The sequence below is a fragment of the Thunnus thynnus genome, chromosome 17 (assembly GCF_963924715.1).
Source record: "Thunnus thynnus chromosome 17, fThuThy2.1, whole genome shotgun sequence".
In the NCBI taxonomy this organism is placed as follows: Eukaryota; Metazoa; Chordata; class Actinopteri; order Scombriformes; family Scombridae; genus Thunnus; species Thunnus thynnus.
Window position 1 is genome coordinate 24,542,480 of NC_089533.1, and position 19,498 is coordinate 24,561,977.

General features: G+C 40.6%; 1 protein-coding gene across 7 annotated transcripts; it reads left to right on the forward strand.

Moving 5' to 3' along the window:
- Window positions 1–1,713: 1,713 nt before the first annotated feature.
- On the forward strand, window positions 1,714–18,834 carry traf7 (TNF receptor-associated factor 7). Of its 7 annotated transcripts, XM_067615608.1 has the most exons (23): window positions 1,761–1,869; window positions 2,554–2,730; window positions 3,656–3,866; window positions 4,075–4,132; window positions 4,252–4,343; window positions 4,608–4,724; window positions 4,900–4,992; window positions 5,758–5,791; window positions 5,963–6,185; window positions 6,271–6,405; window positions 6,653–6,748; window positions 6,907–7,028; window positions 7,695–7,768; window positions 7,929–7,977; window positions 8,352–8,479; window positions 8,988–9,070; window positions 9,175–9,214; window positions 9,339–9,455; window positions 10,253–10,375; window positions 15,274–15,393; window positions 15,561–15,692; window positions 16,044–16,163; window positions 16,372–18,834. In XM_067615608.1, exons 4-23 carry the CDS (start codon window positions 4,081–4,083, stop codon window positions 16,384–16,386), a joined length of 1,965 nt encoding a protein of 654 aa, XP_067471709.1. In that variant the 5' UTR covers window positions 1,761–1,869; window positions 2,554–2,730; window positions 3,656–3,866; window positions 4,075–4,080; the 3' UTR covers window positions 16,387–18,834. The 7 variants fall into 7 exon arrangements, with proteins under 7 accessions (XP_067471707.1, XP_067471711.1, XP_067471710.1 ...); XM_067615606.1 differs by lacking the exon at window positions 2,554–2,730 and having other exon boundaries at window positions 1,714–1,869; XM_067615610.1 differs by lacking the exon at window positions 2,554–2,730 and having other exon boundaries at window positions 1,714–1,869; window positions 4,255–4,343.
- The last annotated feature ends 664 nt before the right edge of the window (window positions 18,835–19,498 follow it).

A 19,498-nucleotide genomic window follows, 5' to 3' on the forward strand; every position in this document is an offset into this window, starting at 1 on the left:
TCAACAAACATACAATGGAATAATGTTATATTATTTATCATACTGGCAATAGTTCATGATCAGAAGACTCTGTATTCCATGACAATATTCAGTTTTGTTAGTAAAACTGTTAGCAATATTACTTTTAACATAGAGCAGTCATTAGACTGTTTTGGGACTATTCATTTACACCACTCTGTTTAATGAGCCCTCTGAAACTAAACTAAATGAACAAAATATGATTACCTATGAAAACTATGAAACTAAATATAAAATCTTGTCTGCGTCTTGCCTATGAAAACTTCTCCATAATGCCGAGAGCAATTTTTCTGCCAGTAATTTCCTGGAGGGAAGCCACCTGAAAAGGTCTGGCTCAGAATACTTCAATGCCTCCTGGAAGTTTTTATTTTTAACCTAATAAACTGAATGCTAGAGATGGTTCAGGTCAAGATGACTTGTGTTCAATTTGATGTCACAACTCAAAATGTGCTCTACCAAATAGTAGAAGACAAAGGGCTAGAGAAACAGTATTTTGGATCCTTGTAGAGGATCCAAAATCCAAAAATGACAAGCAGTCATCTGGGATCCTGCAGCAGTTTGTTCTCTCCGACTGCTCCTCTATACTTACACATGCTCACACACTCCTCTCATATGCTTCATGTGTTGATATCATTTAAGGAGTGTTCACCAAGTACTAAGTTTTGTTGTATTTCTTGTTTGTGGTCAGTAAAGTGCCTTTTGTCAATACTGTTAAAAGCACTTCAGAAATAAATTTGTTTTAACTTGACTAACTGCCACCTTCCCCCCACAGAAAGATCACAGTGTGGGATAATCAGTCAGAGTCAAAAACAGTTTGCAAATTTTGCAGAGTGCAATAAACACATTAATTTATATAGATGGCATTGGTCTAGCAACGTGAACAAATAATAATCACAAAGTATGCCAATCCCATACAGTGCAAGATGTCCACAATCAAAAATAATCTTATTAAATTACATCTACATCTATTTCTATACGGCCTGACTGTGGTTCTGTTTATTAATTAATTATCCAGTATATGAATAGAATTTTGCATTACTATAATGTTGGGCCTCTCCGACCCTAATACAATATTTCAATTATATAGTTCATTTAGTTTACAATTTGCAGTTGTGCATAATCATATTACAGTGTGATCTGTCTATGTATATTGTCACCGTTTAGTGTTTCATTTTGAGGGACACTGTAACATTTGCAATGGATTTACTGTGAAAATGGCAACATAGGTAATCTAGTTGGTCTGGTGCAGGTACTGTATATGGCATAGTTTATCCACTATGTTTTACTGTTACCATCCTTAATAGCATCATGTGTCTGTTGTAAAGCACCTTTTAGATTTCCATTTCTCTTTTGATATTATTATTGGTATGTTACCCATGCATGCAGTTGCATCGTACAGTATTTTACAGATGCACTGTGTTGTTGGTCAGTATTTCTCTACATCTTTATTTCTGGCATGCAGTAGTGCTCTCTCTCGATCACACCACCGTGCACGTGTACTCATCGTAAAACGTGATGGTGTCTGTCGCATGATGGCTCGGTCTCTGCGAGAACCAATAACGATGCGAAACCGGAGCGACGGTGGATATATTTGGGAATGATGCGCTTTGCAGTTGGTTTGCGGAATTTACTGACAGCAGCGAGCCCAATGGCAGCTCCTGCGAAGTGGGTTGTGGGTAGCGGAGTCCGACAGTGGAGAAGAGGACCCGCACTAAAACGGAAAGCGGCGCGCACTCTACTACATGTCCCAGGTCACACCGCAGCTTTAGAGCTGTGTGTATGTGAAACAGCGAGAGAGAAGATTTAGGAATCCGTCTGCAGACTTTGAGCTGCGCTGTAGCAAAAATAATGGTAAGTCCGCAAACTAAAACCAAACGATTTTAAAAAAGTATTACTGACTACGAAACAGCGCACATTTTCCGTTGGCGGTTAGCAGAACTTGTCGAAGACCGTTAGCAGCAGTGATTGCTAATAGAAAAATGTAACAGTGGCTAACTTAAGCTAGCAAACAAGCCACTTTAGCTGGCTAATTATCGCAGTTTTAAACGGTTGCTTATAGAAATGACGGTTGATAAGAAACTGCTGTGTAAACTATCGTTTATAGAAGCTAACACACGTAAAATTGTTATACTCATATCTTTGGTGTTTGAACATTTAGCTAGCTGGCTGTCAGTAGTCAACTTTGTGTGTGTTCCGCCCCCCTTTTCTGTCTTCCCTTTACGGGAATCTCCTGAAAAGAGACAGTGACGCTGGTTGGAGCGGATTAGAGGTCCTGGATAGTTTCACTGGCAGATTCTGCAGCCTATTACCATATGAGCTGACAGCCTGCATACCTTTCTGTTTACATCAGTATCTAGTTGTCCGGGTCACTGCTTTTTGGCTGTCACTTCTCCCTCTTGCCTTTGTCTCGGTGTCGCTCCCTCCCCTCTCTGCCTCCCTCCCCTCCATTCCTCTCCCCATCTCTGCCTCCCACCCTCTCTGCCCCCCCTCCCTCTCTGCCTCCCCCCTCTCTATCCCCCCCCCCCTCCCGCGCAGTCTTCCCCGGTGTGTTTGAGGGTTTGCAGATGCTGGGTCACTTTTCAGTGTCCGTCATTAAAGTGTTGATGAGAGTTGGGGGGGTCGGTGCTGCCTTCAGTCAGACAGCTGTTGTGTACAGTATAGTTCCTGCTGCCTCAGCTGTTTATCTGTCTCAAGAGGATCACTATAACTTGGGTAGGAGGAGTAAAAATCATCAGTACATTGCTGTGCATGTTGGATTTAAAATTAACATATGCAACTTGTTACTTCTGCCATGTCGAACTTCCTCTTTTCAGCTGTTCCTGCTGACTGACTTTGTGCTTCGATTTTTATCTAGTAATTGTGGTGTACTTATGTATGTAAATATGTCACTTGCATTCCTGTTATATTGTAAAAGCAACATCATGACAAGTCTACACAGAACTTCTTGGAGAGAACTAATGCAGTTTTAAGAATATGATACAGCTGATATCATGATACTATGATAAAATCCTGGACAGACAATGTCCAGTTTCATCCTAGCATTAATATTGGTGTATATGTTGTCCAGATCTAATGAAATATTTGTTTTTAAGCAGTAAATTACTCACTGACTGACAGACTGAACTTTGAACTTCTTATATTCAGCTGTTAATTACTGAATGCTTTTCTAAAACAACTTCAATGTAGAGAACAATCCAATGGAACAAACTAAACCATACTGAAAACAGTCTTCTTTGCTCTAAAGATTGAAGTGGAATCATTATGTTTGATTATGTTGTTGTGTCTGAAGCCAGTAAAGTGGGTCAAACATCCACTCCACAACAGTAACTCCACTGTACAAGTTCCATGATGCACTTATTTCTCTCTTCCTCTTATCATATATAGCTTTAAGCTGTACTGTGGCCAACTTTTCCTGGGTGAATGTGGTTGCGTGCTTTTTCTCTGTCTCTGTGGTAAAAAAATAAAGCCAGCTTATGGCTAGCATTATATATTTATCCTTATTTCTGTCAGGCTCTTGCAGTGCTGCTCAGAGGAATATCAGCAGCCTTATTATTATTTTCGCAGTGTATCTCACAGCATACTTCTTCTCCCTCTCTCTTCGTTCCTCCTCACCTCTCTGCACACCTCCTCTTCCCAGGCCTAGCAGGCTCACTAGCTGCTAGTGTGTCCTCGTGCATGTGTGTGTGCTTTGGGTTATAAGCAGCGGTAAGACGTCTCACTACAACTGATACTCCAGAGGAGCAGCAGCAGCAGCAGCAGCAGCAGCAGCAGCAGCCGCCACAGCAGCAGCCCCTCCATCTCCCCCCCCCCACCCCGCCTCCTCCCCCAAAGCAGACTCCAGCAGCGGGGTGAGAGACACTAGTGGTTCAGTGTGAGAGAAGAATGAAGCTTGTATATGTGTGTGCAGTTGTTTAAAAGAAACAGACGGCAAATTATACTCCCCTGTTTAGTGATACTAAATTACGTATTCCTGTTGTAATTACTCATTTAGTTTAAAATAATTGATTGTTTGACTCATTGTTTCTTATCATTCCATCCCTCCTTTCTTCTCGGCAGAACAGGATGGAGGCTTCGTTCGGCCCTGCCTTCTCAGCCGTGCCTGCTGGAGCTAAAGGTGACACACAAATAATCTTTTCTTAATACATGTTCATTTTTTATATGTTTGGTTGTCCCTGAAGTTATCTCCATTATTCTGGCATTATGTTTTGTGAATTTGCCGTCATATCTTTTTAGCAGAAGGGTCCAGCACCTACAAGCAGCATAGAAGAACTCCTTCCTCCTCCAGCACTCTAACCTACTCCCCCCGGGATGACGACGATGGAATGGTACGCACACACACACACACTTGTTTACATTTGCTTTCCAACCCAATCTAATAAATATAAGAAAAAACATTTCTAATAAAGCTTACTAAAGCTGATGTTTTTTTGTGGAGCCTGGGGTAAAAAATACACATTGAATGTATAATTTAAGAGTAAGGGTGGGTAAAATTAAACTTGTGCACAAGATCCCACACATCCGGATGTCTTACCTATTGATGTATGAATAGGCTATGACTTCTCTCCACTGCTTCCTCCTTCTCCCCTCAGCCTCCGATTGGTACTCCTCGGAGATCAGATTCAGCCATCTCAGTCCGATCTCTCCATTCGGAGTCCAACATGTCTCTGCGCTCCACTTTCTCTCTGCATGAAGAGGAAGAAGACACGGTATGACACCCAGCAGTAACATACAGTACATATAGAGCAGCAAACATATGCATTCATAAATACATGCACATACACAAACACTTAAAGATATAAAAACACAGTTATAAGATATTTTTGTTGCTGAGACCACACCACAAAAGTAAATGAAGGAATCGGTGTGTGTGATTGTGTGTAGGAGCCCCAGGTGTTTGCTGAACAGCCGTCAGTAAAACTGTGCTGCCAGCTGTGCTGTAACGTCTTCAAGGACCCCGTCATCACCACATGTGGGGTAAGTTTACTTCTGTCCTCTCCACCCGCTCCTCCATCTGTCCACCTTCATTCTATCTCTCTGCCTTCTGTCTTCTGTCTTTATTTCAAACTCTGCTCATGCATATATTTAAAAAAACATTTTTATAAAGGTTTTATATGAACAATTAGTGCATTGAAATGTGTCTCCCATTTCAGAAATATGTGAAATTCCCCTTGATAGGCTACATTTGATGATCCATCATAGGCAGATTATAATTGACATTTTGCTAAACCCCTCCCCCCGAACAGTAATTACCCAGTCATAGCTTAGCAACCGTAACTAGGCACTGCAGCCTTGGATTTCTCAACATGTTGAAGCAGTGTGTATCATGTCCGTTTTGTGCTCTGATGTAAGCAGCAAATTTAGCATGTCCAGCTAACTAGTTTCTAATTTGTTTTCAAACCAACTCATGGAGCTAATGGAGCTCAGGATAATTAGCTAGCTAGCTACAGCTGATAAGATCTGCCATCAACAGTTGTCATTTCAGCAATCAGAAATGTCTACTTTTATCTAAATTTAAGGACCCATTATTTCCAAAAAATGAGAAGAATTCATATAAAGCCATTGTTCACTGTAAACTGCATATGTGCTATGTGAGAATGAAATGTTTGACAGGCGTAGCAACAGTAACTAAAGGGTGCAGGACTTAGCGAACAGTCAGTGGTGTTAAAACTTAATATAATAAGAACAAATAAAATATGTGGACATAAAATTTCATCCCACCTGTTTGTCTTCTGTCCTCAGCACACCTTCTGCAGACGATGTGCCTTGACTTCAGGTGAGACTTAACACAGTGTGTGTGTGAAAGTAATGGTTCAATGTATAGGTGCACATTTGTACTTGTCAGATGGCACTAATGACATTTATAATGTCAACGTTCCATCTAGATGTGTCAGAGCTAGGGCTGTAGTTGTATTATAACCTCGTATTAATGTTTTACTCCTCACAGACAAGTGCCCAGTGGATGCGGCTAAGCTAACGGTTGTGGTGAACAACATTGCGGTTGCCGAGCAGATCGGAGAGCTGTTTGTTCACTGTAAATACGGCTGCAGGGCCACAGCCAGCAGTGCAGGCGCAGCCGGAGCTTCCCCCGCCACGGTGGCTGGGAAGCCAGGAGCGTACGAGGTGGATCCACTGGGCTGCCCGTTCACCATCAAACTGTCCACACGCAAGTAAGGAGTAAAGATAAGGATCAGATTTAATGTTGTATTTCCACCGCTTCTCCTCTCCTCACCCCGACTCACTGTGCCTCTGCAGAGAACATGAGGCCAGTTGTGACTACAGGCCAGTCCGATGCCCCAACAACCCCTCCTGCCCCCCGCTGCTCACCATGAACCTGGAGGCTCACCTCAAAGAATGTGAGCACATCAAGTGTCCCCACTCTAAATATGGGTGAGTCCTAAAACACACATGTTGACAGATTATTTTACTTTGTCTTTATTGTATCTACATTTCATACACACACACACACACACACACACACACACACACACACACACACACATATTGTTTGTATTCCATCTCTTGCTCATTTGCAGTCACTGTTTTTGTCTCTTTGTTTGTGAAGTTAGTCTCGGTCTTCTATTCATGTATAACACACTCCTTTACCTTCTATTAATCTGGCTCTCCTCCCTGACAGCTGCACGTTCATCGGTAACCAGGACACGTATGAAACACACCTGGAGGTGTGTAAATTTGAAGGGTTGAAGGAGTTTCTGCAGCAGACTGATGACAGGTGAGCAGACCTACTACAACTGTACACATCACAAGTGAAGCTGTTGATCGTAAACACAAATTCAAGACAACCGTATGTGATCAAATATCCAAATATGTGTTCAGCTGATTTGTTTCTGTCGGTTAACTCCTTGTCTCTGATCTACCTGTATGTGTTAGGTTCCATGAGATGCAGCTGACTCTGGCCCAGAAGGACCAAGATATTGCTTTCCTGCGCTCCATGTTAGGCAAACTGTCTGAGAAATTAGATCAACTAGAGAAAAACCTTGAGCTCAAATTCGGTAAGTAGTGAAAGACATTATTCAGTTTTACCTGCTTATTCCACCAAACGAGCCAACTATTAGTGTCTTGTTACCTACACAGGCTTCTGTTTGGAACAGGTTACGCCTGCTTCTCCTTTTTTTGTAATATAATTTTTTCTTTTTATACTTCTGGTTTTGGTTCACTTTACCCAAATATCAAACAAAGCAGCATCTGTGAAACAAAGTCACATTCATAGTCACATGCTACCACAGTTACTTCCTGCATGTGTTTCACAATAAATGCCTTTTAATGACTTATACTTGAAGTAGAAATGAACTGTAGTTACATCAGCTGTCATATATCTCAACCACTTCAACACAGAGGTTTAAAGGATTTTACATTTTGGAAGGAAAGAGCGCTGGTATTGGATTGGTATTGGATTAGGATCAGATGATACCTTGAGCTTGGATATCGGTCTTGGCAGGGAAAGAACCTGATCAGATCACATCTCATTCCTGCACTCCACTGCACTTATAAGAAGAGCTCAGGACCACATGGCTGCTGATGGAGAAATATTGACAGGAAATATTGACAGGAGAAAGTTTTATAACCCTAATGGGCCTCCCAGCTGGAATACAGCAGCCTGATTGTGTGTTGTTGTTGTTGTTGTTGTTGTTTCATGTTTGTGCCCGTGTGTATTTCAGATGTGTTGGATGAGAACCAGAGTAAACTGAGCGAGGACCTGATGGAATTCCGTAGAGACGCGTCCATGCTTAACGTAAGTGCGCACTCTTAAAAGAGACAGACACACGTGTACGAGTGCATCTGTGTGTATAAATATGAGAATAAAAGTTTGAATTAGGTAGCCCGCAAACAAATGATCGGATTGGTTATTATAAAAGAACAAATCCCCAAATCTATTGTGTGTGTTTCTGCAGGATGAGTTGTCCCATATCAACGCCAGGCTCAACATGGGAATCCTGGGCTGTAAATATCTCGGCTTATTTTTGTGTCTGCCTGCCTGTCTTCCTTTCTCTCGTCATTACTTTTCACCTCTCTCTGTAGAGGAAAGCATTTGTGAAACCCTTTTCCCGAGAACTGGAGCATGTCAAGTTTTGAATGATTTAATCTCTAAAGTTTTTTTTTTTTTTTTGTTTTTTTTTTGATTTTGAAATGCAAATTCTAGCTTTCTTTATCTAGCTCCCACGCACCATCTTTCACCAACCTCTGTCTGTTTCTTCCTTCTTCCTCCTTCCTTAAATATTTCACTGTCATTTACACTCTACTCTCGTTCAGTTTCCAGTGAAAAAAAAAAAAAAAAAAGCATATTCAGTCTTTCCCCTCTCTGTGTCTGTGTGTAGCGTACGACCCCCAGCAGATCTTCAAGTGTAAGGGGACTTTTGTTGGCCACCAGGGTCCCGTCTGGTGTCTGTGTGTCTACTCCACTGGAGACCTGCTCTTCTCTGGATCCTCAGATAAGACAATCAAGGTAACACCAACTCACACATACAGTACGCACACAGGACTTAAGGCCGGCAGCGTCCTTGTTCATCCTTGTTGACACCCACTGTTGCCTGTTGAGTGGAGGGCCTTCAAACTCATGGACGTATTAGTCAGACTGGACTTTCCTGCATTTCATCTTCTCCCCCATACATGAAGCAACACACCCACACCACACAACCCCTTGTGGTCTTTCCTTTTTTTTTTCTTTTTTGACGCAGTGCTATTTTGGGTTTAAATGTGGCCTTCACCCACCGCCTTCCAGAGAGAATCTAATAACGTCCACCCACAACCCTGTTTTGTATCTAGAATTATAGATTTGTTTAAATCTAAAGAAACGCTAATACAGTTAGTGTTAGAAGACTTTACAAGTGTTATAAAGCTTTAAAAGTGAAAAATAGCTTCAGAATGAGCCCTAAAGATGTACAAACACAAATATACCTATAGATTTGTGCAGGTTTTCAGCTTTTTATCCTCATCTCCTCTTGTCCCCTCAGGTGTGGGACACCTGCACCACCTACAAGTGTCAGAAAACCCTGGAGGGTCATGATGGTATCGTACTGGCGCTGTGCATCCAGGGGTAATACAACTCACACCTTCACATAAACATGTCAGCTGAGAACGACTAGCCCTTCCACGAAGCGTGACTCAGCCATATCTTTTTCTTTTTGTTTGTTTCCATAGAAACCGCCTATATAGTGGCTCTGCAGACTGCACCATCATCGTAAGTATCATTCACCTCCTCATGTCCTCGTTGTAAGGGTGGACTCCCACAATACCAAGTTTCATTTGTTCGCGAACGCCGTAGAAATTGTGTTTGTGTCTTGTTTGTGCTGCATCCTGTGTAGGTGTGGGACATCCAGACCCTGCAGAAAGTCAATACGATCCGTGCCCATGACAACCCTGTATGTACACTGGTCTCCTCCCACAACATGTTGTTCAGCGGCTCCCTCAAGGCCATTAAGGTACAGCTACGCTCACGTAGGATCACTCAGTTTATGTTGTTTTAAAACTTTCTGCACAGGCTTCAGTGCTGATATCTGTAAATGTGTGTATATAAATGTAAGTATCTACAGAGAGAAATCTATTTCTATATCCACAGAATTGCTAAAGTCAGGAGTGTAACTGTAATTGCTAAGTAGTGACCTGCAAGATGGCTTTTCACTCAGAGAGAGTGTAAAAATGTGGCTCAACAAGGAGACGTGGACTGGAGAGGAGAACACTATGGAGCGATGGCTGTAGCCTTGTCTTTGTTGCCATGGTTACATAGGAACGAGAGAGGAGGAGGGGATGAATGTGTACGTGTGTGTGTGTGTGTGCGTGATGTCAGTGCTCTTACACAGGGACTTTCCTTTCTTACTCAACTCTATTCTGCCTCCTCTCATCTCACAGCTTTTTTCTATTTCAGCTCAGTGACATCATGCACTTTACTTTTTTTCACCGCATCTGTTATCCACCCCATCTCTGCTCAGTGTACTCTGTCTCCATGTGTGTGTGTCTCCATGTGTGTGTGTGTCTGTGCGTGCGCATACTTTCGTGTGTGTGTATACTAGTTAAAAAATGAGCTTCTCATTCCAGTTTCTGGTGTGGTCCGTTGATGTTGATGACTTATTGCAAGTTTATGTGTCCAATATTTAAAAAGACAGTGAACGCACTAATTATAATCAGTACTATGCTGCTTGAAGCATATGACGTTTGAAGTCAGTAAAGTTTTTTTAGTTTCAGTTCTCATTATATCCATGAATCTTGTATGTATGTGTAGGTTTGGGACATCGTGGGTACGGAGCTGAAGCTGAAGAAGGAGCTGACTGGTCTGAATCACTGGGTTAGAGCACTGGTCGCCTCGCAGAACCACCTGTACAGCGGCTCCTATCAGACCATCAAGGTGAGACAGATATAAGTAGTGTACATACAGACATGGCTGAAAATATTGGTAGAACTAAATTTTCTCTGTATTAAGTTGAAACTGACAGAAGTATATGGTATCCACCTTTCTTTATTTCACATTGAATATAACTGAAACTTTGCTCTTATTTACAAATTAACATATTATTTAAAATAATGAAACAAATGAAAATGTCATGGCCAAAACTATTGGTACCCTTAACTTAATATTTTGTAGCACAGCCTTTGGAAGCAATAACTGCAGTCAAGCACTTTCTGTAACTCTGAATAAGGTTTCTCCACTTCTCCACTGGTAGTTCAGCTCACTCTTCTTGACTAAACGGCTGCAGTTCTCTGATGGGTGCCATTTCCCTACTGCAAGTTTCTGAGCCTCCTCCATGTTTCACGGCAGGCGTGATGTTCTTTTCTTTGAAGGCTTCATTTTTTTCTTCTGTAAACATAAAGTTGATTTACCAAAAAGCTCTAATGCACACAGTGGCACAAAACAGCAGAGTGAGTAATTTTCTCCTTTTAAACTGGCTGCGTGAGTGATTATAAGATTGAAAACACCTGTGATACTAATTAAAACACAATAATCTCCTTAAAGTATCACTACAAATCAATTATTTCTTATAACTTCTAAAGGGTACTAATAATTTTGTCCAGGCTATTTTAGAATGTCTTTGTAGAATAAACATGAATTCAGTTATTAGTTCCACTGAAAACCAAACACAGACATGCATTGACAATAAAACACTGTTCAAGGTGAACGGTGCATTATTTTAATAAAATGTAAGGGTACCAATAATTTCGGCCACGTCTTGTACTCACTATTCAAATAAATGTTTTGTTTCTCCTGCTTAGGCATAACACAGTAACTGATGCTGTTGTGACCTGAATTTTCCTACTCACATGTATGTAGCCCCAAAACTGACAAAATATAGTAAAGGGTTATCAGAAAAGTCAGAAATATGATTGAATAGTTCAATAAATAACACTGTTAACACATAATTAAACTAAAGTATAGCATAAACCTTAGTTTTTCTATTTTGGAGGTCTTGGCACACATTTAATCATTTATCTATTTCCTATTTAGAGCAACATTTTCCATTTTCTTCACCATGTTTTAGATTTTCCTAACACTTGTATAGTAATGAGATGGACATGTCTACATATGTCCAGGTCAACAGTTGGTCTAGGGTGTGTGTGTATGTGTGTGTTCATGTGTAACATCACTGGAGTGATTTAGAGGACTGTGTGACTAGCTTACCTAAAAATACTGATAGCTAAGGCACAGAGCACCAGTCATCTCAGCTAGCTACCTAGCTGCAGCTAACTTACATCATAAAACTAATCTAGCTAGTGCATGTAATGTTTATCAACCATATTCTAAACTGCATACTGCTGTAGCATCATTGTATAAACTCTTTTAACAGAAGCTAAAGCATTTTAGCTGGTAAGCTAATGCTAACAAAGTTAGCTAGCTAACACTACTTGGAAGTTCACAGACACAATGCTTCTGTGTCGTACCTGATATTTTGTAGACGTTCTCAAACAAACTAATTATTAACATATAAGCAGTAGGAAATTGGAAATATTTTGAGGAAAATGAACAATAAAAGGCTTTTTTAGCTAATAATATTTCTAAAAATATTTATTGATGTATTCAGTTATATTTTTGACTTTTCTGATAACCCTGTACTACAGTTTAAAACTGCAGTTCATCAGGTTTATCATTTGTTCAGCAGAATGAGGATTTGAAAGTGTTTTTGGCAGTATTTATCTGGCAGCGACAGATTTGAGTGGGATTTGGAAGGTGGCTGGTGTTAATTTTGGAGTTGGCACATAAAAATAAATAGTCAGGAAGGTAGAAAGAGTGCACACTGGCCTGGTGGTCATGTAGAGTTGCCTAAGAGACCATAAAAATACATCACAATGTGGTTTATGGGAATAATGAGCACAGTCAGAACACTTTTTAAAGTACTTCTCTTGAGTGTTTGTATTCTTTTTAGCCAATATGTGCTCCTATACAGAAACCTTGTTGTAGTGACTATGGTAGTGTGTGTGTGTGTGTGTGTGTGCGCGTGTGTGTAGTGTGCAATTAAAGCCATTCGGATATATTGTGGCCAGTAATTGGGTTCTGTCCTCTCTATATAAAAAGAGCTTTGTGTCTCTGTCTGACTGTCATCTCTATTCACTGCCTCACTGTTGAAAGTACTCTGTGTGCCTGTATATGCATCTGTGTGTGTGTGTGTGTGTGTGTGTGTGTGGCTGTCTTGCTGCAGTTGGTCACTAATGAAAACCTCAGGGACGCTGTAGGGAGATAAAGGGAAGGATAGAAAAGAAGAGAGAGGGACTGGTTGTGGGAACGAGGGACGTCTGTGGAAGAATGAAGAATGAGGAAAGGGAGATGAAAGCACAGATAAAGTCGGCTGTGCTCTTTTTTACGATGCTTATAAGCGGAGCAGTTAGTCTCTAGCCAGCACTTAGCCAGAGAAGTCATTTAGAAAATGTTTTGCTACAGAAATTGTCATGGCAAATGTTGCCAATAATCAGTTAAAAAAATCCCTTTGAACATTTTGGCAATTAAATGAGTTTAAAATAACTAACAAAGGTCCTGGAGGACTGCTGAGTCCATGAATATAGTTTAGTCAGTGTTTAGAAAAGTCTTTCTGCACTCATTTCTTCTGTGAAATTGTGCAAGAAATTTAAGTCTTTTTAGGAGTCTGTTATGTGTTTGACAAGTCTAACTTGCAAACTGTGGCTGCCAGTGTTTGAATATTGTATATTAGTATATTGCATATAAAAAATTGGCACCATTTCGCTCAGTGAACGTTACAGTTACATTCCAACATACCAACAATTGCACTCCAGAGAAACAAAACAAAAATCCTGCTTAACTGTTTCATGCTCACACTGTTGTTTGTGTAGTAGCTCAATAAAAGAGTCAATGAAGTAACTAAACTGATGATAAAGACATTCGCAGCTGTAACCAGTATTTGTTTATTTGACATATGGTTGAAAAAATCACTATGTGTAAAGTGAGAGGTGTTGCTCATACTGATGACGCTGCAGTTCCTCTCAGCTCTGCAAAGTGTTTTAGTTTCTTTCAGCTCTTTGTTTTGGTTTTGTGATGCAAAACTTTACTTTTTTGGTTCACTCTCACTTCTGTCATCAGTGTTATTTTCAGCCACATCAGGCAGCTGTTTTCAGTTTAAAAAAAAAAAAGAAGCTCTAAAAACTCACTTCCTGTCTAGCATGAAAACAGCAGACTAATACTCTTTTCACACCAAAATTAGCACATATATGCGGGTTTTTTAAATGTGAGTAAACCCGCTAAAAATAGGCGATTGACTCCTTTCATATTGCCAGTAAATGAGTTTGCCTTTCTGTTTTTTTATCTGGTGTGTCATGTTTAACATCACGGCTAGCTGCTAGTTAGCATGGCTAGCATTGTTAGCATAGCTGTGCCGTGCTGTGTGTAGCCCATCGACTGTATAAAAATAAAGTGTAGCTGCAGTGTTTCTTGTTTAACAGCACTGTGTTGGGCAGGTGACTGATGTGTTTACAGTGCTTGTGTGCTCTGAAAGACATCACAGCGCAGATATAAAGTCACACAGCTGATGCTTAGCATGCTAATCCTAAATAAACATGTGGATGAGACCATATGTTTACAGACACCCACAGATAGAAGCACATGAAAGAGCAGCCGGAAAAGGGGCAAAAATCAGCGTGTCCACCCGGGTGTCATGTTTACATCACTGCTGATTGGAGCTGGAGCCGATAAATAGCTGTGACTACTGCGGAGTCATTTGACCTGGGAATAAATGCCAATTGTAGCCTTTCCCACTGAAGACAAAAGCCAGATGTTAGTGGGTGTTACTGGGTTTTTTGTCCAGTGTGAAAGGGGCTTTCGATAGTGAGTAGCTGGTGAACATATAGGAGCATTAAGCAACAGAAGAGTTGTATATTTAGAGTTAGTGGAGACCAAAACAGAGCTAAGGAGAGTTAATACTAATAAATTATTCATACTTAACATTCATTCAGGTGGGCAGAAACATGACTCCAAATGAATGCTACTGTTGCTGCATGTCACGTTAAGTCTATTTAAAGTTTTTATTTAAAGTTCCTAATCACACAACACACTTTACAAAAACATTGAAAACAACAGAAGAACCAAGCAACTTTCTCACAGGGCAGTGGGCTGGTTATAAAAAGACAAACAAAGACTTCACTGGAAGTGACGGCATATGAAGACGCTCTGAAACTATGCAATGTTTTTGTCTGTGAACTCAGAGGGTGGATAAGTAGCCAGAAACACAAGAGCATAGGAAGTACATTTGAAAGATTTAATAGTAACTTTTGTCCGTTGTGGCTTGATAATCTCCCACCTGCTAACACCTTAAAGAACAGATGAGTCACTGAAGTCCTTTAACAAAACGTTTTCAGGTTACTGCTTCCAAATGAGAGGGTTTGCCTGCTTTTCTGTTTCTGTATAGTTGTAAATAAAAGAAATTTGTGATTAGATTATTTGTTATTATTTCCTATCATTTATAGACTAGATGATTAATTAAACCAGTTTCACCAGTATGAGCTGTGCCTGGTCATGTGTATTGGTAAATGTGAAGCGTGGCCTCCTGTGTGGGAGTATCTCTGTCTCTCTACTGCATCTCATGGCCTGTTTTCAGTGCTGCGGTGTGATTGGCCGGCTAGATTAACCAGCTAAGCTAGTGATCACTCCACTGTGTGTTGCCATGGAGATGAAAATTGACAGCCTGCAGCTGTTGAGCGACTCACTGTTTCCACTGCTGATAAAGTCTCTTTCTTTACCCCCCTCTCTGACTCCCTCTTCTCTCTCTCTCTCTCTCTCTCTCTCTCTCTCTCTCTCCCTTCTGTCAGATTTGGGACATCCGCTCTCTGGAGTGTGTTCATGTCCTGCAGACCAGTGGGGGCAGCGTCTACTCCATCGCTGTCACCAACCACCACATCGTCTGTGGCACCTATGAGAACCTCATTCATGTAAGTGACACACACAAACTTAAAAAAAAAAAAAAAAAATCTCCATCTCACTTTTTTTTTCTCTTCATTCCTGCCTCATGAATAAGACCACAGTGTCTCAACTCTTGGTGTTATAATATTGATGATGATGATGATGGATGATGAAGGTATGTGTGTCTCCTCCTTAGGTGTGGGATATTGAGTCTAAAGAGCAGGTGCGGACCCTGACCGGTCATGTGGGAACAGTTTATGCTCTTGCTGTCATCTCCACCCCTGACCAGACCAAAGTGTTCAGCGCCTCCTATGACCGCTCACTTAGGGTGAGGACAGAGTGTGTGTGTGTGTGTGTGTGTGTGTGTGTGTGTGTGTGTGTGTGTGATCACCTCGTGTAAGTGTGGAAAGATGAAATATACTTCAATCATAATATATATTTAACAAGCCACGTATAAATCTTCCATTATTAGTAACAGGGCAGGTAGCGTAATCAAGTAACATTAAGCTGTCAAAGTGTAAAAACAACACCGTTGAAGTTGAATGTTGGCTGAGCTCATCAAACATCAACTGTCATGTGATACTAATATGATAGAAAACATACTGAGAGGAGAGAGAATATGTTAAGTGTGTGTATATGTGGTGAAGTTTAAATGAGATTCTGTGTGTGTGTTTTTTAGGTGTGGAGCATGGACAACATGATCTGTACCCAGACTCTGCTGAGACACCAGGGCAGTGTGACGGCTCTGGCTGTGTCCAGAGGTCGCCTCTTCTCCGGAGCCGTGGACAGCACCGTCAAGGTACCACACCATCTGCTCCACCTACACCTGCATCTGTCACTCCCTCTGCTCTGTTGTCTGTTCACTTTTACGATCCCTCTATCAGAATGAAATTACTTTGAAATCAATCAAAAAAAAAAATCATGTTTTTATCTGCCTATTATAATCTGCAGTTACACATTAATGCTTTGTTGGATCTTCTTGTAATTTCTCTGTTTCTCTCTCTCAGGTGTGGACATGCTAAACAAACAGCAAACTCTGCAGGAGTCCAGTCAACTTCACATCTTTTTGTGACAGACAGACCCTACAGAAGTGAACCTTTTCACACGATTTCTCCGTTCTTTGATTGTGAATTTACGGCCACAGACCAATAATTACCGCCACTTCAGGATCAAGCTGCATCGAAAACTGTTTTACTAAGTGTTTGCTTTTCAAACTTAAAACAAATCCTTCGACACCTCGACCCGATCATCGGGGTCAGAGGGGTCAACTCGAGGTCCCCGGTGACCTCATCAGCGGTGCATTATGGGGCAAAACAAGACAAGCTGCCTTACGGTTGCACCGATCAACGCACTGCGCCAAACCACAATTGACTGGACGCTGCATCCCTGTAATCAGAGCAGGAAGCAGAGAGGATTATGGTTGTTAGAGTTTTTGCGGACTGATAATGGTCCTGCCTGCTTCCTGCGGACCCACCTGCCACTTAAGAACTGTACTGATGATGCCTAATGCATACTGTTAAAATACGTCTTAGGGCTGGTTTCACATACATGGACTGACAGCGTACTGACATAAGTGTTTATGTTCTAAAGCTATTTCCTCTTGAGAGAAAACACAGAACGCACCAGAACCACAACAAGTCCACTGGAGTAGAGTTTAGTTGAATGAAAGTGATTTAAAACGTATGTCAACATTTGTCAAATTGATATTTATTTTATGTCACACTTCATTGACTCCTCCACAAAAACTCCCTCTCGCTTCCACATGCTGGCCAGAGGTCAGCTGCTTAAAGTTACATCAGCAAGCTGTGTCCCAATTCCACACTATATAAATAGTAGTGTGTAGCGTGTTCGCACTTTAAAAGTGACAAAGTAAAATATGCACTTAAAAGTCAGAATGCAGAAGATAACGGTTGATGTGTGAGTGGGCTGCTGCTGTATAGCAGCGCTCAGAGGAAACAGACGAGCTGCTCGCAAATACATTTTCATTTACTTTAAGGATTTTATTATTAAATCTGTGGCAGAAAACATTTTTCTTTTTTGAATATAACTTGTAATAGTGTACCAATGTCACAAAATGAATTACATTTGTCTGCACACACATTTTATTAGCTTTTGTAATTAAAAAATGGTTAAGTATGTTTATTGTTTGTTTTATTTGATTACTGCTACTGACAGTATGTAGTGTTGAACTGGGACACTCAAGGCTGTGAATGAACTCAGTTACAACAATGAACTAAATTCTGCCTTCATGTTAAACAGTGTAGATCTGCATCTGCATGTCAAAGTGGATTTTACATGAAGTGGTACAAATGAGAAACTAAATATCCAAGGATGAAACCTGAAAATGAAATGTTGGCTTCACTCTGAGACCAGCTACTACTGCTGATACATCAGCTGAGTAGCTGTACTAGTACATGTGGAGTTTTTAAACAGACGATGTCTGGTGGAAGCGTGTTTGTTTCTTTACAGTGTTTGTAAAATGGCACTCCTCTTCTGAAAGACTGAAAAAAGTGCACACATTAGCAGGTTTAAAAACACATTTTCTTCCTTGTTGTCCATTGTGTTTATCAGCTCAGTTCAGCTCTGTGAAACCAGCCTTTACAAGACATTTTACAAAGTGAAGACTTTAAACAAAATGACAGATCTATAGATTTCCTGAGTTTTATATTAGTGCCATGATAGAGCTGTATTCAGAGCCACCCAACTGTTGTATAGTTGTGTAAAATAACAGCCTGGACATGTGCCCATGAGAATGACTCACACTGGCCTACATAACAGAGAGGGACAGGGAGAGAGGAAGACAGTTTGCGTGCATGGATGTGTCTGTTATTGTGTAGTGCGTGTGTTTCAATGAGTGCCATATGTGTGGATGAAAAGTAAGGAGGCTGTAATGATGATGTGGCAGATTGTCTCTTTCTTCTCCGCCCTCCCTGATCTCTTAACTTCAACTGGTCAAAATGAACGTAACACAGATTAACACTGATTGTTGTTTCATGAGCTCTGTCGTGTCTGTAACACTCGATGGATTTATCCCTCAGTAGGATGTGAAGGCAGGCAAGTGTAATTAACCTCAAAACTCCCAGAGGACAAAGCAGAGAGAGTGCCATGAGCTTAAGTGAACTCCTGCTTTCCTAAATTATGTTTGAGCACCCATATTGGGTTGAAAGTATCAGTCTGTAGCAGTAGCAACATGTCTATATTGGCTCACATCGGACTTTATAAATATGTTTGGGAGGGTAGATTTTAAGTTAATGAGATCATGTACACCCACAGCAAATTTAGACTGATTTTTACAGATGTTCAGAAGTATTTTGCTTTCATTTTAATGCAGATCTGGCCACTACTTAGCCTTGGTAAGAAAGGTAGAGGAGGGGACGAGTGGAAGTGTCTTCACTGGTCAGTGATTTCTTGTATACTTGTAATCATGTAAGCCTGAGTTGATCATTGATCAATAAAACTGTTGTACACTTTGAGAACTGTTTATTTTAGCCATGAAACTGGAGCCACAGTTCACACCATATTTTTATTTGCATTTTAGCCTCAACAGCTGTTCACACAAGGCACTGATGTTAGATAGCATAAAGAAACTGAGCTTGAAAGTTCTTTCTTGACCTTGAAAGTAGTTTTTTGATGAAAAAAGCAAAATGTCAAGGTCCACTTACTACTTTTTTCAATCGCATCTCATTGTCTTCATCATTCACCTATAATGCCAAAGTCTCGAACAAGTCTTAAGCAAAAACAGGGATTTTAATCGCAACCCCCACATATGAACAAACACCTGTTATCACAAAGTTTCATAATTCACATGATGAGAATTGATCCATCTCTACTCATTGATGGAGACTATGAGAAGAAGAAGAGTGTAATTGGACCTTGAGTTCATTTGGTCAAGCATATGAAACGTTACATGAAAATCTGTGTATTTGTGATATTGTTCATATAAATAATTGCTTAATATCAGTAGGTTGGTATCACAGCTCATTTGTGGCTGTGACCACTATTACAGTGGTTCCCAACCGAGGCCTCTTGACCCACCTGAGATAAACTGAAGGTGAGATGAGAAACACAACAGGAAAGCAGAAAAAACATAATTTAATTTTTCAAATGTCTCTCTAACTTAGCCTTTTTCTGGTT